This window comes from Leptonotus elevatus, chromosome 5, assembly GCF_054856555.1.
Source record: "Leptonotus elevatus isolate MCC_2025b chromosome 5, RoL_Lele_1.0, whole genome shotgun sequence".
Taxonomy (NCBI): Eukaryota; Metazoa; Chordata; class Actinopteri; order Syngnathiformes; family Syngnathidae; genus Leptonotus; species Leptonotus elevatus.
In genome coordinates this window covers 9,516,948-9,543,807 of record NC_141243.1, presented here as the reverse complement: position 1 = coordinate 9,543,807, position 26,860 = coordinate 9,516,948, and the positions used below count along the sequence as shown (strand labels likewise).

The 26,860-nt window shown below is 39.5% G+C and overlaps 1 protein-coding gene across 4 annotated transcripts in view; it reads right to left on the bottom strand.

The window, feature by feature from the left end:
• The window catches only part of sema6a (sema domain, transmembrane domain (TM), and cytoplasmic domain, (semaphorin) 6A), a 134,523-nt gene that overhangs the window by 75,555 nt on the left and 32,108 nt on the right, over positions 1–26,860 (bottom strand). For all 4 annotated transcript variants that reach the window (XM_086075105.1, XM_086075107.1, XM_086075108.1 and 1 more), the window contains exons 2-3: positions 4,284–4,436; positions 2,980–3,097 (exon numbers count right to left, since the gene is read on the bottom strand). In XM_086075105.1, the coding sequence (XP_085931231.1) occupies positions 2,980–3,097; positions 4,284–4,383 (218 nt within the window). In that variant the 5' untranslated portion in view covers positions 4,384–4,436. The remainder of the gene's footprint in view (positions 1–2,979; positions 3,098–4,283; positions 4,437–26,860) is intronic.

Sequence of the window (26,860 nt, the reverse complement as noted above, 5' to 3'; positions counted from 1 at the left end):
CATTTGAACGATTTCTATTAGTTTAACATTTTTTTTCCACTTTTGTTAAAGGTATGAAAACCTAGGGGGGGAAAATATTGCACATTTAGAACAGATATCAAATTTGTTATTAATCGTGAGTTAACTAGGAAGTCATGCGATTGATTACAATTTGTAAAAATTTATCACCTGACGCCCCTAATTTTTAATAATCTTTTATTTTCTTTTTTTAATCGTGAGTAAACAAGTCATGCGATTAATTATATATATTTTTTAATAATCACCCGGCCCTAATTTTTAATCATCTTTTCTTTAAAAAAAAAAAGATTTAAAAAAGAAAACAATTATTAATAATTAAGGGCATCAGGCGATTAAAATGTCATCTTAATTAATTGCATGACTACACTAGTTAACTCATGATTTTTTTGTTTTTGTTTTCATACACACAAAAGTGGAAAAAATGAATAATAGAAATAGTTCGGTCTATAGCCGTCAATGGCAGTGAACGAGTTAAGATTGGTCTTGAAACACCGCCTGTACGGTTCGCAAAGATTTCCGGATGCCCACAATTCAACCAATCACTCCAACTGCTCTACTGTCTATTCATACAGCACACAGAAGACAAACCCTTTCTTGATCCATTTGACAACTGGTCAGTGTATTAAAATGGGCAACACACACATACAAACACGTGCACGCATGCCAACAAACACACCCCTCAAATAAACCCTCTGTGTCCCAATTCCCTCCCCCTTGTGCCCCTAAAACTGCTGGCTGCCACCCCATGTGGAGCAGGTGGGCGACAGTCGCACCAAAGTCCCTGCCGCCCATTCCCTCACACACACACACACACACACACACACCAGCAGACACACACACACACACACACACACACACACACCAGCAGACACACACACACACACACACACACACACACACACACACACACACACACACACACACACACACACACACAGTTGTCCCTAATGACCACAGATATGTTCAAAAGCAGCAGTCTCCTTCAGCCACTTAATTTGACATGCTTAGGAGCAAAACAAAGAACACCCCTTCTATTGTGTCTTTTCACCCAGTCAGGCTTGAACTCAATTACCCAAAGGGGGGGCTCAGATCAAGCCGATAAGAATTGCAGAGACCTTTCTACGCTCCGCCTTGATATCAGCAAGCATATTTGAAATTTAATATGGTAATAATGGCGCACTTGCTGCTCCTCTAATTGCTCATTGTGTCATGAGGTGGAGCAAGATTTCTTAAATGGTAACAACAAGAGCGGTGAAGAAAATCAATGAGAGAGTACTGCGTGCGGCTCCTGCTGTGTCACTGAGCTGTATTTGTATGGGAATAAAAGTCCTTCAGGTGAGGGCATTGACAGGCAAAGAAGCAAAAAGTGTGTGACATTTGTGAGCCGCCGGGAAAGACAAACTTCTTTGTCGTGTTTCTGTGTGTCTTTTGGGTGGGAGGTTAAGATAAAAGGCGATTAGCTGGCAGCGAGCTCAAAACAGGAAACATCGAGACCACCTCCAAGGCCAAACAGAAATACTGGATAGTGTGATTTCCTCTGTGCCCCCTATATAGAGTTTTTTGTTGTGGGGGGTTAAGATCAGGGGAAGTGGCAATTTTTTTGTCAACTGTTTGAGATTAAGGGCTAGACGAATAAAATTGACCTGACTTCAACATGTCACGCTAAAATAATTAATGTTTCACTCCAGCCCTGCAGAGGGCAGTAACTGCAAAATGGCTGACCATTGTCAAGCAGTTAAGGGGCGTGAAGAAGGCAAACTTTTATTTCAAACCGCTTCTTGAAGTTACAAAAAGTTTCTATGTAGCACTTGTTAGCCTACATTTTGTGTAAAATGGGCCGTTATCATGAATTTAACTCTTTTGCTGCCACACGTTATCCAAAAACCAACCTTGACACTCCCAGCCGATTTCGAGCATTTTAACTGTACTTGGACTACACGAACGAACATGCTGGGTACCAAATGAAAGATCACGTTCCATTCTTTCATTAGAAAAAAAAGTCTGTTTCTACCTTAGTCCGTTCTTTAGTAGTCGCCATTTGAAAATAAGTAATTTGAGTGACATTGAGCAAAAATTTTAAACATAAGGAGAAAAGAAGCTTAGATAAGATAAATTTTTTGCACAACAGTGACTTTGACATTAATATTTTTTGCTTAGTGACACTCTGTGAATTAGATTTAATGTGACAAATGCTTTGATCATTCACGTCATCCTTGAAAACGTTCTATTTCATCATATCGGTTACGTTTCACTGCAATTGCATTCACCGGCAGAACATTGGAAAAATATACAATGCTGCCATCTGCTGGCCATAGTTAGTGGGTGTTCATTGAGTAGGGATCACTGCTCAACAACGTCCACTGCCCATTGAGAGAGAAAAAACGTAGTAAACGTAAATTAACGTTTTTGGCGGCATTCATTTGGATTTTAGTAAACGTCATTAAACGTTTTTGGCGGTAAAAGAGTTTAAGGTAACATTATGGGAAATTGACTTCTGAATCGCTTATACTCAAATACGGTGGTGCCTACGAGCAACATTTGAGACACCAATGTACTTCAGACCCCTGCCGCTCGATGGCAGTAGCACACCTCACAACATCTAGCTGCCATGAATTCATCAATTCACATTGGTTTCCTTGCAATGGGAAGATTGATGAATAATTGGTGGCAATAAGGTGGTTTGCAAAATTGAATATGATTTTAAACTGTATAATAATACTGTTGAGTGCATTTTTTCATGAAAAAAAACTAAACAAAAAACATACCCTCCTGTCATGCACAAAGACAGGAGGTAATAAAAAGTGTTGAGTCAAGCTTTTTTCTGCGATGTATCCCTTGTGATTCATAAAGCCATAGATATCTCCCACTACTAGATTGATAAGCCACCTGCCGAGCCATCAGCGTCAAGCTCACAACAATCTCTGAGAATCATTGTGGCCGCAACAACATTTGTTCGCTTACCTGGCAGCGATGAATAAGGTCTTGTTCATGATCATGATGAGCTGGATGTCCAGTTTGTGCCGCTGCGTGTTGTTCCTGCCGGGCTTGTGGCCCACAAAGGCCGGGTACTGCTTTGTGTCTGCGGGGGGGGAAAAAACACAGCTCAAACACTTTGACGACATGATTGCCGAAGTTTCTGTCAGTCGTACTGTCGGGATTTGGATCAAATGTCAACACATCTGCTGCCTGAGCGCTTGCTGCGGCCTTAAATTATACGGTAAAAAAAAATGCAAGGCACTGTAGCATGAAATTGTTCTGTTGTTAGTGGCTGAGGATGAAAGCGCTTGTTTGGCTAAACAGAAGCAGGTCAATGTCAGGCTACTCTTAGTGGGAGAGACACTTTGAGCATTTCTCTGTGGAAACTCGCTTTGTTTATAAAACGAAAGGAAAAAACGGATTGGGCTTTTTCATATGCATTGCACACACAAATGTGGCTTCAAATCATTTTTATATATGTTTTAAACCTTCACAATGTATTTAAAATAAATCAACCTGATTGAAGTGTGGATCTAATTCAAGAACTGTAGGACATAACATTCAGCATTGCCAGAGAAAACCCACACAAGCATCGGGACAACATGTAAATTCCACGCAGCAATGCCTAAGTCAAGAATCAAACCCAGAACCTCTTGATTGTGAGCCAGATGTGCCAATAATCAAGAATAAATGTGCTGAAAAGGACTTGTAATCAAAGTTATTTTTGTTAACGAAAACTAATGAAAAAACTAAAAAATATAATAATAATAAAAACAATTTCGTTAACGAAATAAAATAAAAAATAATTATTTTATTTTTTTCAATGAAAACTAACTGAAACTACATTTTATATATATTATAGCGAAAATGTCCTTTGTTTTAGTCTTTGGAAATTAATTTAATACATGAGCCTAAATGTGATTTTAAATATATTTATTTCAATAATAACCTAAATAAAGATGTTTGAAAGTGTGTCACACTGAAGTGATGTTTTCATTTTACAATAAGGGGTTAAATACTGTGCACAAGTAATACACATTATAATAAATTAATTAATTTGAAAAAGAAAAAAAAACTAATACTGAAACTAAATAAAACTAAACTAAATCTAAGCATTTGAAAAAAACTAATAAAAACATAACCACCCTGAAAACTAATAAAAACGAACTAAATTTAAATAACAAAACTCAAAACGAACTAAAATGAAAATTCCAAAACTATATTAACCCTGCTGGTAATGTGGTGACATACAACCAAAGGAAGAAATAAATGCACAGCATCCAACTCACAGTTGCCGTGGGAGATGCTTATAGGCTCGCTGTCTTCGGGGAAGCCCGCTCCAGCTATGTGCAGTAGCGTGAAGTAGAGGAGGATGACCTCTGACCTCATGGTCGCTCCACTCTGCTGCCTCTGCTGGTCCTCTGGTGCAGATGTACTTCAGCCTGCAGGAACAAGAACGAGATGACGTTGAGGAAGTGGATGGAGGAGGCAGCGTGGCTAAAAACAAGATTTACAGAATCGAAAATGCGAGAGTAGATATATGAATCTTCAGTGACTCATGAACCATATTGCAAAATGAACGTGTCATAAGTGGATTAGCAAGGTGATATGCGTCATAGATTGATGTCAGGCAGAGAGGATCCTTCTCGAAGCGCCGCGGCAGATTGACCTGCCCCCGAGTCGGATCGAGATCTGCCCGTGCAAAAGTGCATCCTCTCCTACTTATGTGTCATCCGACAAACACACTTCGCTCTTTCCAACAAGTTCATTCATCACACTCTACAAGTTGAATACACAGCATTGCCACAGGTACCTTGAAAAAGTAACTGTAGTTACTTAACTGGTTGCTCGATTGTGAAAATAACCAAGTTAAAATACAAGTTAATAGTTACATTAAGCAGATACCTATAGTGAGACCTGGTTTTTATTCTTAATTGGAATTGTGTTTTTAACATAGACATTTAGGAATAAAATGTATTTGTTTTATTTAAATTAAATAAAGACAACCTTTTTGACCTAACATAATTATTTATATATTTTTTTTAAAGTGAGTCTTTTCTGGATTTTACTTAACATAAAAAAAATACGTAACATAAAAAAAGTGAAAATGATGTTGAAAGTTTCAGACATTAAAAATTTAAACAAAAGCAAACAAACCCATTTGTATTATTTAGAGTGGAAGTCAACCTTGAACATTTCTTGACAATAATATGTTCTATGTGACCTCACTAGTCTAAACATGACATTCTGATTAATATTACATTTGTGGAATATGAGTCATGAAGCAAAATCCAGCCGTTTTTATCCATCTCAGGGGGCGGCCATTTTGCCACTTGCTGTCGACTGAAGATGACGTCACAGTTGCTCAGGGCTCAGGCAGCGACCAATCACAGCTCACTTGTTTTCTGAAGCTGAGCTGTGATTGGTTGTTAACTGAGACCTGAGCAACTGTGATGTCATTTTCAAAATGGCCGCCTTCTAATATATTGATAAAAATGGCTGGATTTTGCTACTTAACTCATATTCCACTAATGCAATATGAACCAGAATACCATCTTTAGACTAGTGGTGCTACATAGAACATATTGTTGTCAAGAATTTTTCATTTTAATTTTACTTTAATTCTCTCACGCAACAAGAATCAATCATCATCTCAACAAGCAATATGGATAATGAAAACACACTTATTGCCTCCAAGTGCATTGCTGACAGATAGTTTGTTGTTTGTTGACAAGAAATTTATTTTTTTAGAACAGAACTGAACAAAAATGCTGCGGTGTTGTCGCATTTCCTGAATTATCTGAGATGTTTTACGTGATTACAAAAACACTATGTCCTCAACAAGCTCATTCCCTAATGCAATTTCATATGTAATGCACATCTGTATGCTCCTAGACATGCCACGCCGACTCCTCCCGTCGTTTATGGCAACAGATTACAGCCATAAATCAAACGCGACAATTATTGCGTTAGTGATCTAATCAAGAAGCGAGCGTTTCATTTGCATCACGCTCTTTCAGACCTTGCTGGAAATGCAGAGGATGCTTCTGGGATGAGGAATTGAATAAAACAGTCCCTTTAAATTTACTTCACAAGTTGTTTATTCCAACACGTATTATCCTTCACTAAAGGCAGGAAGAAGAGAGGGAAAGAGAGAGAGGCTGGGGATTTACTTCTACTTTGCAATGTCTCTCTCTCTGTCTCTCTCTCTCTCTCCTTCCTTGCCTTCATGCTCCTGTGAATCTCATTGTGGAGAGGAATGAAAACACTATTCACACAGAGGATCACTTTCACACTGAGGAGAATGGCAAAGCATTGGAAAGCCTGGAGACCAGCTTCGTCTCCTTTCCTCCTGCTCCTCTTCCTCTCACACCAACTAAACAGTAAAGTAATCTGGTTCCCCCTTGGATTTTTCATATATCATAGAGCTGCATTTGTATCTGATTTACCAGGGGGGGGGGGGCACTGAGGAATAAAAGCCGTACAAGGTACAAGAATAAAGTTGTGAGAATGGAATATTAGCATAAAAATGATGACGTTATATGAATTTGTTCTCAAAATATACACACTTATTTCTTGCGTAAGTGAGTTTTTTTTTCTCACATAAAATACATTTTTATTCAATTACTGTAAAAAGTAGTATAGTTGTAAAATGACAACAATATCATGCATGGTATAACCAAAAAAGTTGTTGCAAAAAGTTGTGCCAATAAAGTGGTAATCGAATTAATTTTCTCGTAATATTGCGATTTTTTTCCTCTGAAAAATTTGCAAATTTTTATTTATTTTTGGTATTTTAAATAGTTACTTGTGATGTCATGATTTTTTTTTCTCACATTTTTTTCATCATGTCATCATCATTGCTCTTTAAAAAAAAAATATATATTTATTTTGTGTGTGCGTGAATATGTGCGTGTGTATGTGTGTTCTCATAAAATTTGGACTTGGCATAATAACATGATTCAAGAAGATCTCCAAACTACGATTACTTGTGATGACATCAAATTTGGACATGACAAAAAGATCTCCAAACTTCTACAAAGGTCTGAAAGTTTTTTTCCCCCTCTCTTTATTGAACTTTGACCTGTAAACTCTGACATAATTGACTGATTGATGAGTGGCAAGTGGCACAGTATTGCCAGACAGCTGGCGCATCTCCCTCTGTGATATACTGTAAATAATAGTACTGGTATTTCCAGATGGGATCTTGATCACTGCAAAAATAAAGGCGCAACTGCGAAATCTGCTTCTTCCATATGTTATTGACTTTGACGTAACAGCAATGCTAAGAGATTAATCAGCATTCATCTTCCATCTGCACCGATGGGATGTGTTGGATTCCAAAACAAAAAAAAAAGACTGTGATGCACTAAATGGCTTCAATTGAAACTCAAAGGCCGCTTTCATCACCGCATGAGTAATAGCGAGACCCACACTGGCTCTTCTGGAGGAGAAATTGCTTCCTTGTGTGCTTAAATCTTGGGTCTGAAAAGCTACTGTAGCGCACACCCTCAGAACATCAGGACTCAAGGACTGCACGTGTGGCAGTAAATTACCCAAACGCCACAGGTGGAAGTAGAAGATTTCCTTTATCCATATAAAGGAACCAAAAAAAAGAAGCCCTTCTTTGGGACTTTTGGGGCTTTAAAGGCACACTACCACATTCAACCGCAGCTACTATAACTAAGTAGGTGGCATTCTGAGAGCAAATGTGTATGAAGGAGAAAACAAGTGTGTGTGTGTAGGGAGTGTTAATCAAGATAATTGCTGACAGGAGGCCGCCAACAGGTAGTAAAAACCCTAGAATCAATCTTGGACCAAGTCTCATGAGCTTTCCACGGAATAACTACATCGACATGCGTGTACATCCCGTGAGGGCAACCAAAACAAACGAGCGCCCGGGCTTTGACAGTGAACACATTACGAAGCCTGATGATGTTTTGGTTGCTAATACGCTAATGTGGACATGTTTGCTGATGAGTGCTAAGGCTGCAAACATTTGTCAAGGTCGGCCGTTATAATTGGGAAAAGGAAGGAAATACCATCACACGTTTAGGTGCTCGTCGAGTAAATGGAGTATTTAGAATGAAAAAAAAGCTATGCATTTTGACTTTATGGCTACAAATTATTATTTTTTTAGTACTTGAAAGAGTTAGCTAGAGCAGGGTAGCACATCTGTCAATCACTGCTTCTTTTTTTATTTTTGAGCTTGTTTGATCATCATTTTGTTAGCTATCTCTATCCTGGCTTATAAAAAATGGTTTAAGATGAGAGGGTCATACCATTTTTTAAGTATTTCAGTTTGTTTGATCATCCTTTTGTTAGCTAGCTACATCCTGGTTCATGGAAAATGATGTAAGATGACAGGACCATACCTTTTTTTATTCTATGTAGGTGGGAATAGTACAATCATGATTAAACCAGTAAAAAAAAAAAAAATCCTCTAACAAAAGTGAAAAATGTGTGAACCGCCATTTTGTTGCTAGTTAGCTAGCACAGCCACAAGGAAATAGGAGTATACCATTTTTCATTCTCGGTGCGGGGGTTCTTTCGTGATACTAACAGCAACATTAAAAAAAAATCTTCTAATAAAAGATGTTTTCTTGTTTATTCTTGTGTGTTTGTCTGTTTTGTTTGTATTTGTTAGCACCCTATTTATAGAGAATGACACCAGAAGGCAAAGACGTGACCATAGCATTTTTGCACAGTATCAAACGTGACACTCCAACTAACAAACCAACAAACTAAAAAAAAGCTTTTCTACTCTTAATAGTGAAAAATCGTACATCATCTTGTGAAGACTTCTTATGAGAGGGCGCACGTCACTTCCGATGCAAACCTCATTACTATGCATCACTTTCTGTAGATTTAAAGGGGGAAATTGGTTGGATAAGGACATTTCGACTAAAATATTTACGTTGGGGAAATGTGATTGAAACGTTGTCGGACATGCTTTTTAACCACTGATGACAACAGAGACATGTGAGTATATAAGTGTTTTTTCTTCATCGCAGCCAGGCGTATAAGAAGAGGAAGTGTTCCATATTTATAGTTAAGTGGCGGCTTCTCGTAAATGCCGTATGACAGCTTTGATACGAGGGCGGCGTGCCTGTGTTTATATTTGGCAGGCGGGATGACGTGCGCAGATGACAGGAGCGCCGCAGGGAGGGGCCGTCTTAGTAGCAATATGGTCGCGAGACATGAATGAAATGTGGGGCCCATCTGAGGAAAAGCTACTGTTTGGACAGGTAGAAAAGTTCATTTTTGTGAAAAAGAGCACTTTTTGGATGTAAATAAAAGCAGTTGCTCAAGGTTTATACGTTTTCCTTCAGACGTTAACATCCTAAATTCTAATATTTGTTGCATATTAGTGTTTTTTCAGTAGTAATTATTCGTCCAATCAGATTTCAACCTTGATTGTGACGTGATTGTAGTGGTATTAAGAGGTGCATTAAGTCCTCACACAAATGCATGGTCCCTGCATATGCCACCTGGTTGTGAGCGAAAGTGATTTTAGATGACGGGTTGTGCTCTTGTTTTTGCTGTGTGTGTGACATTTTCATGAAGAGCAAAACACTTTATTAAAGTTTGGTTCCTGTATAAAAATAGGACATACGCAACCAAGCACAGGTGACACCTGTACTATCAGGTGTGAAATAAGGAGAGAGATGTTGTTTGTATAAACGTAGGCCTCCATTACGCGACTGATTAAGACCGAATCAGAACCAGATTTCTCAAGTTTTGTCAAGTCATGTAGAGCCTCCTTCCGGACATGTCTTCAAACAAGCGATGCATTCATGACTTGGCTTGAGTTGTTGCGTATAAATAGCCATCTTTATCTCTTTCTTTGAGTTATAGGCATAAATAATAAGAAAAGCATGTTAATTTTGTGGTGTAAGCATTCTGAGTCGTATTCTTCTTGATTTGTTTGACTGTTGGCAAGCGTTTGAAATGTACATTACTGACTTCAATCATAAGTCGTAGCTCGTGAGTGCTTACGTAGCAACATTTGACATGCAATAAAAGTAAACAAACTTCAATTGATACATTTTCTCCCACTTTAGAGTTTCCAGAAGTCTTATATATACCCTCAGGTTTAGTTTCTCCCAGCTAACTTACAGCTTGGATTTCTCATCAGTCATTCACAAACTGTTCGCCAGTCATTTACAGACTGATCACTAGTCAGTTGCAGATTTTTTGCTAGTTCATCAGATTGGTTGCCAGTGAATTGCAAACTAGTCACCAATTAATCCTATAGTGTGGTCTCTAATCTCCAATTGGGAGGACATAGCAGACTGGTTGTTACTCGGTCACAGACAATTCAGTAGTCAACCATATATCGGTTGCCTGTACATCACAAACTGGTCATCGGCCAATCACGGTCGAGTTGCTGGTCAGTTACAGCAAAGAAGGGATTTTTGTTTTCTGGTTGTCAAACTGCAGAATACCGCATTTTTCAGATCTGTCCTTAAGTTTCAATGAATAATAATGGTCAGCGTGGCTCAGTGGTAGAGTGGTCGTCTCCCAACCTAGAGGTTGTGGGTTTGATCCCATGCCATTGTGACCACGTTGACATATCCTAGTGCAAGATACTGAACCCCAAGCTCCTCCTGATGCTCTGATAAAATTTACCCAAAGCTGTCAACTTACTGATCCCATCGCCCGACTTGCATGTTAATGTGAAACCTGAATAGGGCCAGAGCAGAAAAAGAAAAGATCAAGCAGAAAAGATTGCATAGAACAGTCGAGACTTTAAGGCACTGATCCACCAACATGGAACACATCCAAGCATCAAGGCTCCCCAACGGAGCCAAGGCTTTTTTTCACTTGTCAGTCTTGCTTGATGAATCCAAGAGAAGAGACGCCGGAAGAGCTCGAACCGAGGCGCCTTGCCTCAAGAGGAAGCTGCATGAACCCGAATCCAAACTACAGTACACTGACACACATCCTCTCTCAGATTCCTTGCTTTCAACTCAATATCAGTACCAAGATAATCCATCATGGTTTTGATTATTAAAAGACAATGAAGTGGGCATGAATGAGGCGCCCCGTCGCTGTCGGGCCATTTATTGAAACAGAGGCCTCTGATGCATGGACGTCTCCCTTTTAAGGGCTGATGGATTGATTGTGGAAGCAAGCCAAAAAAGGCTCAAGGGAAGCACAAGGAACAAGAGATCAGAGGCACAGCGCCAACTTTGCCAAATAGCAGCCTCACAAAAAAAGACATTCACAGTGTAGAGATAAGCCGTTGTCTTAATAACGTCGCCTCTGGGATGTTAACGACATTCAGTCTGTGCATGAATCCGTGCGTTTTAATCATTAAACTGATAAACCAGTGGGATGCTTTGAGGCATTTGGACAAAGGAGACTAGTGGGAGAGTGGCGTGTGAGAAATATCTCAAATGCGCACTGACATCACACCATCAAGCATAAAAACCTGCACTGCTTGTAATTTAAGATTAAAAATAGGTCGAAACACAATCTGCTTCTTCCTCTGTTCGCTGAATCGGTGGAAGCTGATGTCTGTGGATCTCGCTCTGCTTCATCTATCCTTCATTCCTTTCCTCAGTCTCTCCTTTGGTCTCTTGAGGTCTCCCTAATTGGTTGGAATTTAGATGTTTCTGGGGTTGGTGAAAGACTCTGGTTGGTAACCCGGTGGGTAGTAGGTAATGTCTGTCTGGTCGGTGCTGGATTTCACTTTCCTTTCTTTTCTTTGATCCTTCCTCGGGTCTCCTGACAACCTCACGACTCTAGCTGGATTTTGAAGTATTTGGTTTAGGTGAACGGTATGGGATTTTTAATAGGTTTTAGGTGAACTAATGAGTACGCACGCACACATGCACATACAAAATAAATAAAAAATAAAACGAGAGAGAGCAATGATGATGACATGTCGAATCGGTAAAATTACCGAATGAACAATACTGAGCTCTCTCAAAAAAGAAGAGGAAAAAAAAAGATTAAAAATAGGTCAAGAAGCAACTAGGCTGCTGAAGCATGCAAAGGAGCATCTGTATCCATCTATTATCTCTCACAGTGCTGACGTCTATCTTCAGTTCAACTTTCTAACTTTTCTCCATCACCAGTTTATCCCAAAATGTGTGAGGTGTATTTTCGAAAGCTTCAACCCTTTCATAAAAAAAAAAAAAAACAAGTTTCACATTTGAATGTCACGGCCCGCTCATGCTGATAGAATCTGAAAAGTGTGGCCAGATACGTCGCGGATAAGGACACGCTCGGTTGCACGTGGCTTTTTCAAAGTGTCATTTGATCCGAATTTCTGTCTCGCCCGACGCCTCGAGTTCACAGTTCAGCTCCTTGTCCAAAGAGCGCCAGGTGCAGTGGAGAAGAAGAAACATCAGCAGAATGTCACCGCGCTAAATGCCACTTACACCGCGCCTCCCTGTGGAGAGGCGGCGGGGGATGTTGAAGCTGTCACACGCGACAAGGTGAATTTCATTGGGAAACTCCCTTCAAGGCAGACCGTGGCGGCGCTCCCCTCAGGTGACGCTACTTCCAGCTGTGAAATCCGAGTTCAGATCACTTGGGTTTAAAGGGTCCAACCATTTTCAGACAGTTCTTACTAACATGTCTGTCACATGCTTTTGTCAAAATACCCCAAGGATAAAAAAAGTATAGGACTCTTACCACAGTAACCGCACACTATTTTTGGTCTTGCTAAGATTAGCCTATTTTGAGGGTGTGGCCTTGTCTCAAGCAAGTGATTGTATAGCCCGGCCAATGGCAGATACATTTTTTGTTACTATGAATGAATAGGCAAGCATTTAAGCGGCGTTGACAGTCTCAACAACCTCACTAAGCAACAAGTACATGCCACCTATCACAAGCTAACACTGTTAGCTAACGCTAATCTCTGCATCTATCAAAAGTCAGTTATGGGCAGAGAAACGTAACGTGGGGATGGTTATTATGTAAATTAGCCCCACTGTTTAATAACAGCGGCACGGTGGCTGACTGGTTAGCACGTCCGCCTCCCAGTGCAAAGGTTGTGAGATCAAGTCCGGGCTTCGGCCTTCCTGGGTGGAGTTTGCATGTTCTCCCCGTGCTTGCGTGGGTTTTCTCCGGGTACTCCGGTTTCCTCCCACATTCCAAAAACATGCATGGCAGGTGAATTGGACACTCCAAATTGTCCATAGGTGTGATTGTGAGTATGGTTGTTTGTCTCTGTGTGCCCTGCGATTGGCTGGCAACCAGTTCAGGGTATACCCCGCCTACTGCCCGAAGCCAGCTGGAATAGGCTCCAGCAACCCCCGCAACCCTTGTGAGGACAAGCGGTACAGAAAATGGATGGATGGATGGATGTTTAATAACAGTGATGCTGAAGTACATTTTAAAAAGTAGGTTGATAAAAGATTTACTTGGTCATCTAATTTCACACTTGTTAGGTGGGCAGGCACTCCAGGGACCAAGGTAAAAAAAAACGAAAACTAAAATAAATAAATCAACAATTTTGCTAACTAAATGAAATAAAAACGAAAATGCTTTTTAAAAAGCGAAAACTAACTCAAAATACATTTTATGCTTACAAAACTAACTATAATTATAGCAAAAATGCCCTTCGTTGTAGTCTTTGGTATTTAATTTAATGCACCTTTGGGGATGATTTCAATTGTGATTTTAAGTATATTTATTTAACCGTAATAAGGATGTGTGGAAGTGTCACACAGAAGTGATGTAATCTAGCAGCCAATAGAAAAGCACCTTCAGATGGCGACAATGAAATGCAACGCTAGGTAAGAAATTAGTTACTTTTTTTATTTTACCATGGTGTTTATTAAATATTGCGCACAAGCAGAGGTGGCAAATCCAGGTCCAGAAAGTAAAAATTTAACCCCAGGTGCTAGTTAGCTAGCTCCCATGGTGATTGTTTACCTGCTAGGGAGCTATCTAGCTAGCTAGCATCAATGGCTGAAGCCAAACTGTGGCAGGGTTTTTACTTTCTGGACCTGGATTTACCACTTCTGCACACAAGTAATACACATAATAATAAAAACGAAAACTAATACTGAAATTAATTAAAACTAAACATTTTGTAAATAACTACAACTAATAAAAACTAACAGAACTGCCCTGAAAATGAATCAAAACTAACTACATTTAAAAAATAAAAAATAAAATAAAAACTAACTAAAATGAAAATTCCCAAACTATAACAACTCTGCCAGGGACCCATCTTTTTTCTGCCATACAACAGAAAAATCCATTTCTGTCCTTAGTTAAGTTTTCACTAATCTAAAATGCATGAGCCTTAAAATGCTTTTTTTGTGTAATATCTTGCAGACAAAAGAGGACTCATGCATGCATTCTTTCTTTTTAAGGTGCTGCAGAAATGTTATCGCGAAGAAGTAACAAAGGATGATAGCATGCGCTCCTCGGGTGGTTTTGACTTAAATAGAAGACGATGAGGAATCAATAAAACAATAGAAGAGTGAGATGGATATTTACAGCCTCCTGTTGTTTCCTCGACAGGCTGCAAATGAGAAAGGTCTCTGAGTCGATAATGTAAGAGATGCTTACTATTTGATTTTTTTTTTCATTCTTTTTTTTCTGCAGGTTTGAGAAAAGTTTGGGGCAAAAATTGAAACTTTGTCATGCTGGTCATTGACTTGGAGTCCAAACAGCAAGGATGTGTACAGATGTAAACATCCCACACAAAAGCATCTGTGCCCTTAAAGCTCAGTTTCCAACCAGATCCATGATTTTTTTATATTTAATACAGAGCTGGGTTTCAACCATCCATCCATTTGTTTTAACCGATTTTACTCATTAGTATTGCTGGAGCCTTTCGGTCTAAGGAGGTCATAGAAGGCCGGTGGTTGTGAGCCGCTGCTTTAGAGCGTATTATGCTCCCACTTTTAAAAATAATTCTAAGCACCAGGCACAGAGGAACAGGCGGGAAGCATCAGCTCATCGTCAGTTCAAAGTTCATGCGACCACAAAGAAGACGCACGAGGCACGAAATACTGCGTCATCTCATAAACCGCCACATGATAAAGCATTCTACTGTAAATTCCTCTCAATGCTCCATGATTTCATTTTACCATCACTCCAAATCATTTCATCTTGGTTAATGGCCTTCTTTTTTTCTTCTTCTTTTTTTTTTTTTTTAATCCGTGGAGCTTCAATTTCATGCAGGTTCCATTATGCTAAGTGAGTGAGTGTGTGTGGCGGCTGATAGCTGGCTCGCCGGGGCCTTCCTCTTCCATCGGCTGTGACTGAGCGTGATGCTAATCTCTTTAAAGGTAATGCGGAGGCCACAGGAGAGTACAGCCTACAACTAGCACTCACTTTCTTAGCTTCTTCTCATTACTTGGCCATCTGTCCTATTGATTTATTGTACACCGTCTTGTTCAAGCACTTTTTATTTATAACATTTTGTCTCACTCCAAATAAACGCCTAATTCACTTATTCAGTCACAAACCATGTACAGTATTTATAATAGAGGACGGGAAACGCTTGATTCGATTATGCTCTGTGTTAGCATGTGATACTGATAACGGAGGATCTTGTTTTTCTGCTAATGCATCGTTTCCTGAATCCACAGATGCTCAATAGCAATGCATCGAACACAGAATGCAAATCGTGTTATCTCGGTAGAGCATATTGGCGGAGGGATGCAGCCAGCATCACCGAACTAATGACGACAAGGTAGCAGCTGTCAAGCAGGCAGATCACTGAGACATAAGGTTCAAGATGCTATAAATAAGAAATATAAATACTCAAAGGCATGTTTATGTGGGATATGAAGTGAAAGATGAAATGAAAAAGTGATGATCTAAAAGGCTTAAATATTTATATGTAGTGCATTCATTGAAGTGCCTGCAAATAAAAAAAAAATTAGCACATAAATAAATGACTGTAGTAATTAAAGCGTATTAGTATATTTCATCATAGTGAATAATATTTGATCAAAGACTACATTAATTTTATTATATTCAACTTTTAGCTGTTTCAGTATTTTTTTTAAATCTAATATAAATAATATCATTATAATGACTATTTGTTAATAATGTCTTTGTTTGCTGATTAACGGAATTTTTCAAAATGGCCACTCATTCCATTCCATTATTTAGTCATTATTACAATTTAGTACTTCTTTACATTCATTTTTTTTATCATGTGTCATGCATTTTTTTTTTATTCTATAGGTCAATAATATTATTTTAGCCTAAGTGGGTGGTAAGCAATTATGGTTCCTTTCTACATTTAGGGCAAAGTGAGTTACTCCAATAAGGCATACCAGTATTTGTGCAATGAAATGTTGTCTTTAAACTTAACAACTTGTTATACCTCTTGCAAAAAGCTTTGATCAAAATCTCTCTAGGCTGAACCAATTAAAATAGCCGACTTAGCCATGTAGGCTAATCGGCTATCGACCATTAGCTGTGAGCTCATGCTAACTTGATACCATTTAAGTTTTTCGCATGGTTGATGATGGATTATTCGTTCACGCTGCTAATAGGTATATTGCATGACCACTTTGAGACCATTCGCATGACAAGCACTGAAGCATGTGCTTCAGTTTTATGACGACCGAATGCTGGTGCCTCAAGGTGCGCTCTTTGCAATTAACACAAGTTCCTTTATGAGCCTTAGGGTCAAAGTGAATTAACATAAAAAAAACTTAGGAAGGGGTGAGGAAATGCATTTGAAGCCCACTGTCAATGATGCAACGATGACGCAAGTGCCCGTAGCGCTTTAAATGCTCGGCTGCGGCCGGCTGACATGAGCGAAAAGTACATATGCTAATTGCAAATATAACCACGTTTGACAAGTAAAAATGTGCTGTTGTCTGAAGGGAGTTCATTTTGATTTGACACTACAAGAGGAAATGGAATTAGCAGAGACATCATAAGACGTTATCGACTTTAAATGCAACTCACATCATTGCCGTAGTCTTGTAATTGTAGTGCAGGATTAGCATACTAGCTGTTAAAATACCACACAAAGCATACGCAAAATGCTATTTGAACTATCCCCTGATACAAGAATACAGAAAAAAGGCTAATTACCAATTGTGCTACAATTTATGTCAAGTGTGTCAAAGTTCCATCTCAGCATTAGTCCCCTTCCTTGAGCATCCTGCCGTCATAAATACCCCCAAACAAGCACAGATGACGGTTTTTCCGATAAGCAATTTTCCATGCTATTTATGATCGGCCGCATCTTACATCAACTCTGTCATTCCATTTTTCTAATGGATCTGTTGCATTAATTCCGAGGGCAAGGGCTGTACATCATGGTTGTCAGTGTCCCCTGTGGGATCGGCGAGCATCATGTGCAGCAGACAAAAGCATGATTGGAGTGCTTAGTAGACCTGCTGAGATTTTTTTTTTCCCCGTCAAAACATAAAAGGCATTAAAGACTAAGTTCATAATCCTAAAAATCAACTGCAATGTTAAAGATGATTGCCTTCAACACACGAGTGTTGAAGCTGACAAATTTGCGAGTCGACTTTAAGATTTGGTACTACCTGGACTGACCAGTATGAATGGGGTTTTTGCTAACTCTTACTTGTTGACCTGTTTTGGCCGCAAATGGATACGACTTGACAGTCCACGACACAATCCCCTTTCAAGCTTTATTGAAAGTGGCTCCCCTTTTCTAAAAAGTTTTGTTCTTGGACAGACTCGAGAAATACACCATCTGTTGTGGCAGCTTAACTACAGAAGGCAAAAAAAAGAGACACTGTCAGACACCATCATCTTCAACAGTACCACTGGGGCTTCATTGCCCGGACTACTTCAGTAGTGTGCTTCCAACATCAGTACGTTCACACAAAAAGTGCATCAACAGTGATAGAAACAAATGTCAAGACTATGCGGACTCATTTTGGCAACTTGGACGCAAAAGCTAAGCTTCAAGAGGGACTACTATCAACTGAACCTCTCAGCTGGCTTTGGGCAGAAGGCAGGGTACACCCTGAACTGGTTGCCAGCCAATTGCAGGGCACAAGGTGATGAACAACCACCACCCACACTCACAATCATACCTGTGGACAATTTGGATTGCTCAATTAACCTGCCATGCATGTCTTTGGAATGTGAGAGGAAACCGGAGTACCCGGAGAAAACCCACGCAAACTCCACCCAGGAAGGCCGAAGCCCGGACTCAATCTCACGTGCGCTGTACTGGGAGGCGGACGTGCTAACCAGTCAGACACCGCGCCGTCCTGAGTTCAGATATTTTGGGGAAAAATATCCTTCCAAAGTTGCAATCAAGGAAACCCTGGTGCTCAATAAATAATCGGACGATATGAAGAACGGTCAAGAACTCGGCAAGTACGGTCTTCCTACGAACGGATGCAAGAACATTCTTCCCAAGAACGTGAGTTTCTTTGTAAATTAGAATAGCTGCATTCTTGTTAACTTAAACACCGACGTACTTCCATGATAGCAGCACAAAATACATCTTGGGATTTGGGATATTCCCAGCCAAGCCTTGACAAGTATCCAACCGATGCTTCCTTGGTTTAAGCTAGCTGACAAGAACAACATCCGGCTATTGCGTGCATTCTCGGTTTCTTGGACTAATGACATTTCACAAGATCACAAGGGTGTAAAAACAGACAAGAACGCAGCGGTTTCGGTTTGGAAGTTACAGATGCCAGTGAGGCCACTAGCGATGTAAAACACACCATCTATCATTTTTTTGCTAGTCCAGACCAGAAACCCGAATTGGACGTGTAACACATCCATCACGTGTTATTCCTCTTAACTGGCAAAAGCATCCCCTCATTGGACACTTTCAAACGCTCTTGTGCAATTGTTATTTGGAGAGGACTTTGTCCATCTCTTCAAGCTGCCAAAGATCTCCTGCCAGAAACCTTCACCAAATCCTCTCTGGCTTTCATCTTAACCTGGCTATGACTTCTTGTCAGAGTAAAGATGGGCTCCAAAGAGAAAGAAAGCCAAATGAGGTTGGTCCTGTTGCTCGGAAAGGAGCCGAAAGAGGTGGTCTTGAGATCCTGGCAGGTGTTGTGTCTCTGGTGGGTGGGCGGGCGCGTAACTTCTATCCAGAGTTAATAACAAAATGACTACTTTCTTTCAACAAAACCCATCAACAGCAAAGCGAAGGATTCAAACAGATTTTTAATACTGCGTTCCCACGGTTTGGGCCGAGATCTGAGACGAAGTTTATAGGGTAAATTGGGAATGTTTGCTGTCGTGGGCCAGAAAGGGATTAGACGGGGAAAAACTACAGTTCAGCAAGACGCATCAATCATCCCTGTTTATTCACGAGATAAAGAGGCGTCATGAGGGCCGTCTTTTCAGAGAGAGTTTGATAGACCGTGTAGTAGTGGGAGGCCATCTTGAACGAGATGAACGGCGGCGACGCTTTATCAAAGCTCAGTGACTGATAGCTGGAGGAATCTTGATTCATAACGCCTGCTCACTCATTTCAAGACATCTCTTGATGACAAAGAGGTTGGAAGTGGGAGGTGAAACAAATGTTTTGTGAACGTGTTCGTACCAATTGTACATATTTGTTGGTGTGGATACAGATTGGTTGTTATCCAAACGAGCGTTTGTTTTTTGTTTTGCTCTGCTGAGTGCCATGCTAGATTTCGCCATTGCCGTTTAAATACAGTTGAGCAAGCTTCCCAAAATGTTCTTGTCAGCAACATCCAATGAAATATGCTCCTAGTCAGAACTCTACCCACCACAAGTTGAAACTGAAAAGAAAACAAGAATCCGACAATATCATCATACAGTTAAGGGTAGCTCGAATTAGAAGCCAGGTTGCTAACTAAGGTAATATTGAAAATGAGCCTTGTAGTTTTAACCAAATGGTCAAAATAGTGATCATGTACCTCGATTGCCCTAAATTTACCACTACCACTTTGTCAGCACTTTAAATAGGTCTAAGTAGGTCTTAAAATGCAGGGCGTGAGTGACGTGGGTGTCAATGAATGAGAGTGTAGTTTTCCCTGCGACGCTTCGACGCTAAGATTCTATTTTGACAATTTTTTTCTAATCGAATCATTCAAGATATTCAATTCATCGTTGCAGCCCTATTTTAACACCCACGCGTTTCCCATGAAAGGTTGCAAAACCCACACTTTGTACCTTTACAAGAGATAAAAAAAAAAAAAACTTAAGCTACATTCATTTATTTACACAAGCCATTCCCCATAAAATCTAAAAAGACGGATACAAGTGAAAAATGTGGTTAAATGCAAAGATACAAAATGTTTTTGTTCAGAACTTAATCTGACATTGAAAGTAACGGCATAGCAGCCCACAATTACAATTCCTCCTCATTGGACGCCCGTGTATCTGTGTGCATGCTGTGTGTTGCGTGTGTTTGTGTTTGTGTGTCCGTCCTCTGGAGGACATCCTCTGGCGCGTTCAAATTAACATTTCATCTCTGTGACTGTCTCTGTCAAGCTAATTCATCATCAGGCGTGTCTCCCCTTCATTTTGTGTGTTTCCCTCTTGTCCAGCTGGCTCTCTCAAGATAAACACAACAAGTCTGACTCCTCCTCCTCACACACAAACACACACAAACGCACACGTAAAACATCCCAAACGATGTACGCCATCACTATGTACTGCAATCACTTGGCTGCGTTATTAACGGCAGTTTTTTTTTTCCAAACTTGGATTGACAGGCAGATTATATTCAGAGGAAACGTGATTAATGAGATTGTCGTAACAAAGTAAATCAACTTAATGGAATTGAAGAAAGAGGAGGAGGAGGCTCAAGGTTCAGCCTGAGCAGCTGTCATTCTGTCCTTATAGGGGACACATGTGCAAGACTTTCTTATTTCCGTCAATTCAGGCACCCGAAACACACTACTTTTATTGGGTTGCCGAATGTCTAAGTAAAATATTGCAAGTTTATTACTCATCAAGCAGGCACGCATTTTTTATTGGCACGCCGTATTTGAATTAATGCTGCTTGTAATACGTTCATGTCTGTTGTGTTCTTTACCATTAGTTTATATGGTGATGTCGATTTTTATGATGATGATGTACAGTACTGTGCAAAAAGGCTAGGGCCACCGTTCAACGCCGTTTTAGCAACGCGATAGAACCAGAATGTCACTCACGAGAGCGCAGACCTCCCGCCGAGGCAGAAAAGTCATATGACTGCTGTGACAAATCATGAGGGCTGTATTATTTTATGTGGCAGACAAAACTCAGGGTTTAGAGATGGTCGTTCAGTAACCAAGTCGGCTGTTCGATCCTCGCTCTCCCCCAAGTAACGTGTCGTTGGGTCCTTGGGCAAGGCACTTCACATACATTGCCTCCAGTGCTACTCACACTGGTGTGAATGTTTGATGGTGGTCGGAGGGGCCGTAGGCGCGCACTGGCAGCCACGCTGTGGCTACTTAAGTAGCTTACCGCCACCACAGTGTGGATGTGCATGAATAAAGTGTCCGTTCCATTGCAAAGCGTCTTTGAGTATCTGATTAGATGGAAAAGCGCTATATAAATCTGCAGCATTGTTATTATTATTATTTGAATAGTTTCAGTATTGAGGAGTTCACTGATTACCCCATCAATTAATCAAATAAAAAAAATATTTTGCGTTGATTAAACAATAATGCACATGTGATGTGCAGGTATCATTTAGTTCACTTGTGGTCGCCACAGCAGCATTGGTCTACTTGTAGTGTGACTTTGATGGTGTATGGCTTTGAAAGGCGGGGCCGCCCGGTGAGTGACATGGGCGTCAGTGAATGAGAGTGTAAAGTTAGCTGTCTGTTAACCGGCTGTCAACTGCAGTCACGTTAGTCGAAAAATGCTTTAAATTGAATTATTCAACTTTTTCGATTAATTGTAACAGCCCTAAAAAAGACTAAGACTAAGTACTTGCTACTAGTACCATCATTTAGTAAGTTTAGGACCCTGGAAGGAACCAAATAACTCATTCGGGATCTCAAGCTGAAAATGGGCCCTCAATCATCCGTGCAGATATGGTCCCTGCCACCGTCACTTTCTGAGGATGTCTAAACAAATAAATAAACAAACGGCCTGCAGGACAGCACTTTGCAGTCTGCTGTTCTGCAACAATGAAATCTGTGCTTTCCTGACAGTACAGGGTCATGAAGGCATAAGCGGATCAAGTTGCCTAAACCTTTTAACTGTTTGTGCATTTAATTCCACCCACATGCAATTATTGAACAGAAAACAATGCGGAGGACAGAGAGTGTACTGTTAATACCTTGCTTCTCTTTCGGCAGTCTGAAAAACAAAAGGCTTGTCGTCAAAAAGGATTTCAATGAAGATCCATGCAATTAGCACTTCTAATTTCTTTTTATGTGCAGTAAGAATACAGTATTTGATCAAATAGTGGTTTTGTTTCTCTGTATTTTTTCAATTGCATAGTACATCCAGAACTTATCTGAGGTACGGTGTCTAAGGGGGTCAATTGATAAAAACAAGGTCAATTAAAATTGCAGCAGAACTCTTAAAATAATGAACATACACAAACAAATATGTCGACGACTGTCAAATGTCAATTGCTATATTTCATTGCAACGTCTGGAAACGCACACCTTTACATGTGGCTTGATACCATATTAAGTTGCAGCTATTTCCTGAAATCAAAACAAGCAAAAGACAAACTTGCTGTCCCTCTGTAATTGACTTAAGAGCTTGAGTTTACCCGTGCGGATGTCACAGTCTTTTCTTTGTAGAAGGCGGATCTGCGGATAACTATCTTAGCTGCCGTCATTCATTGTGGACAAACAAGAAGAAAATACAAGCATGTAATTATAATCAATGCTACCAGAAGCCTTTTTTGTGCTTGTTTTTAGACTTAATCCTGTACAAGACGATGCTAAAAGCTCCCCAAGTCCGCCTGTGCTTTTTCAACATTCACTGTAACAATGAAACAGCATCAGGTGTTGCTGAAGCTAATAGAAGAAAAACAATGTGTTATGTGATAATTACAGCCAAATCTACCAATGAGCCAATCCAATTCATTACGAAAAAATAAACCTTCTGATGTTTGCTTCTTGCCAAAAACTGGCAGTCCAATTTCCACCAAACCAGGCTTGAGCGGCCAAATGGATTTTAGACAGATCATCATAAAAAATCTATTTAAAAAAACATAATTTCAAGCCAGGGGTGCACAAGTACCCACCGGGGGCAGTGCACTGGTTGCTAGCCAAAGGAAAATAACCATTCGCACCTCAGGACAATTTGGAGTCTTTTATGAACCCAACACATTTTTGGAAAACCCCATTAAAGCACACAGAACATGCCAAGTCTACACAGAAAGTCGGAGCACGGATTTGAACACCCAAACTTTGAGCTGTATGGTAGCCAACAATTATGAAGCACTGTCAGCCAAAACAGGCTGAAAGCTGCAAAAGTGATGCATACTAAAACCGGCATATAAAGGTAAAAAGCAAAGGATGTGAAAATACATGCGTTGAAAAAAATAAACACCTCTGCCTTAATAGCAGAGGTGGCAAAAGTACTTACAATCTGTACTGATGGACAGATCCTTGTGAGGTGAAAAAAAAAAAAAGTAACATAAAAAGTAAAAATTTGCTTGTGTTATGCTACTAGCGTAGCAGCCCTGGCTAACATTGACTCAATTCAAATCTTGCTAGCACTTTTTAAACTACAAACTCCCCTTTAAGTACAGACATAAAAAAAAGTTTATTTAAAAAAAAAAGGCTATTATAATGCTTGATTTAAAAAAAAATCTTTGAGCACGCTAAATGAATGTCATGTTACATTGTTTTGCGCTAGCTAGCATTGCCTTGACATTAGTCCTCAAAATTAGCAAATAATAGCTACTGGAAAACTAACTTGCGTGTGTTTTTTTTCCCTTTTTTTTTCCAGATTTATGAACGCCACAGGTTGGTGTTTTTTAGGCTGGCACAAGACAACACATTGTCCACAAATCATTTTTGGTAGCTGACAATATTGAACAGATCTCTTCAGGAGTATAAATTACAATTATCTGTTTTCAAATGTAGGGAGTAAACTATTCAAGTAAAGTATGGACACAGAAAAAATGACCAAATGTGTACTTTGTTACTTGCCACCACTATGCCTCCAAAGTCAGTGCTGAGTTCGGGACTTTCCCTACAGTTACTGCAACAAGGACAAGAAATTATAAAATGATGAAAATTGTTCCATTCAAATGACATTTGAGTCCATTTTTTTCATCATTTGAGCTCAGCAGCTTCTGATTGACGCATTAATTTTTGTCCCGCGCGCAGCAGTCCTGTCAGTCATTGCTGCCAGGAGACGTACATCTCTCTCTGGTGACATATCAACACAATAAATTAGCATGTTGTGCTCAGACAAGACTCTGGGGATGATTTAGAGGGAGTATTTCCAGTATAGACCATGCATCCATGAATATATTGGCTAAAGGTTATTACTATTTAAATGTGTATCTACATTTCAAAGCATTAGCTATGCCATCTCTCAAACATGTACTTTGATACTATATTTTGTATAGATTTCAAAGCAACAGTGTTGCTAGGGAAATGCTGTCAAACGTTGATGACTGGTGACAGGCGGCTTCAGCTAATCCCCTCGTGCCGTCGAGTCAACGCAGGCCGACACTGGTTGAAGATTACTTATTGCGCAGAGGTCAAAGGTAACAAGTTTGAAAGGCAAAGTCGTTTCTCCTTTGGAGAAGGTTCAGCATTAAAAATGCATATCATAAATGACCACCTGCCCCTGCAAAAAAAATGAAAAAAAACTGCAAACACGTTTGTATGTTCATTTTGACAATTTTGACATTGAATGAATGAAGTTAAAAACAATAGGCACAACCAAAGGGTGGGCCAGAAACTTTTGTATGACCTCCTACCCGCCTTACTCACAATCTTATATTTTTACTTGGCAGATGTTTTTCATTATTTGCATATCAAAACAAAAAGAGAAATATTTTGAATACAAAGAAAAAAAATAAAGTAAATAAAGTAAAAGTAAATAAAGAGAGATTCAAAAACAAATTATGTAAGTCAGGTCAAAGTGTAAGAATCATTAAATACATATTCAAAATATGTATTTTTATTTTTCTAAATCATTTATTAAAACACTACTACAGTTTTCAGAAAGTAAGTACAGTATTTGTAATATATTTGTACTATATTTTTTGTAAAAAAAAAAATCCCATTTTCTTCCTTTCAAAAATATAAAATAAATATTTTGAAATATGTTTTGGATTCAAATTGTTTACAAGTGTTTTTTAGTTATATTTTGAAAGATTGAAACGCACACATTTCCAATTGTATGTATGTATGTATGCATGTATTTATTTATTTATTTATTTTACAAACAAGAGTTCTTATTTTGGTGGATGGATGGATATTCATATTTCAGCAACACTAGGGTACTGGTCTTTATAAAAACAACATTTAAGCGGCAAATTGGCAGCAGATGGTACAGCAAAGTGTTGATTACTGGACGATTGCAGCAGTTATGTGCTAAAACGACCTAATTTAAAGCATTCAAAACAAGCCATTCTTAAGCCATCATCATCATAATAGCTCGCATCGCTCCAGTTTCCAAGCAGCAAACGGTAAAGTAAAAATAAAATAAAAACATACAGTATCCTCATTCAACTTGTTTGGTTCATACTGACATTGCAAAGCTTTTACAAAAGTGTATTTATCTCGTAAATGTGCGATCAAATGAGAAAAATGCATTTTAATCCAAATCAACAGGATAATCTACATGCAATATAATCTCTGTGGTGGGGGAAAAAAACAACATGATATTCCACTAACGTTTCCTTCCACTCACTTCACAGTCGGAAAACAATATCAATCCGACTCGCCACCATCATCTCACATCTCTGTGGTGGTCAAATGACCTCTTGTCTAATAGCTAAATGACACAAAAAGAGCTGTTAGAGGATACGGGTGGAATATTGTTCCCAGCATTGGCTTTTGCGTACAAAGTAGCAAATGGAAGGACATTTCTTATGTATTTGTCACTCTCCACAATTACATAGCAGCCTCCTTTTATTTCCTCTAGCTTTGACGAAGATAACTATCACACTGTTCAGTTAAACCTGTCATGGTTTGTGGTTGGCGTGATGAAGAGAGGAGGCAAGAGGTGGACACACGGCAGGAAGGAGTGCAGAGTATACCGAACAAAAGAAATTATTTACACACACACACACGCACACAAAAAACATTGCCAAAGGTGCTGGGGGGGGGGGTTAAATCAATATAGTCATCAAAAAAACAACAACATCAACATCACCACTGCAATTATCAAGACAAGACAAGATGTGACTTGTGACAAGAACTGAAGCAGCAAACACAATGATCGGACAAATACAGAAAGAAACCAGGGAACTACAAGCTGACTGACAAGACAAACAGGAGCACCGAGACAAGACACAAGTGGCTGAGGGAGCTGATTGGTAGAAACAAGGGACCGGGCGAGCGGGCAAGCGGGCGGATGGATGGGTACTTTAAATAATCCAATCTACTATTGGCCCAAATTGTCACTAAATATGCATTAAAGCTTTTTGTGTGTGTGTTACAATAGCTAGCTAACTACACATCTTGGCAAGCTAGCTAGACTAGCTGGATGGATGGATGGATGGATGGATGGATGGATGGATGGATGGATGGATGGATGGATGGATGGATGGATGGATGGATGGATGGATGGATGGATGGATGGATGGATGGATGGATGGATGGATGGATGGATAGATAGATAGATAGATAGATAGATAGATAGATAGATAGATAGATAGATAGATAGATAGATAGATAGATAGATAGATAGATAGATAGATAGATAGATAGATAGATAGATAGATAGATAGATAGCTGGATGGATGGATGGATGCACATTATTATCCTCATCTGCATGCCTTTCCCCAGTGCTTTTATTATTT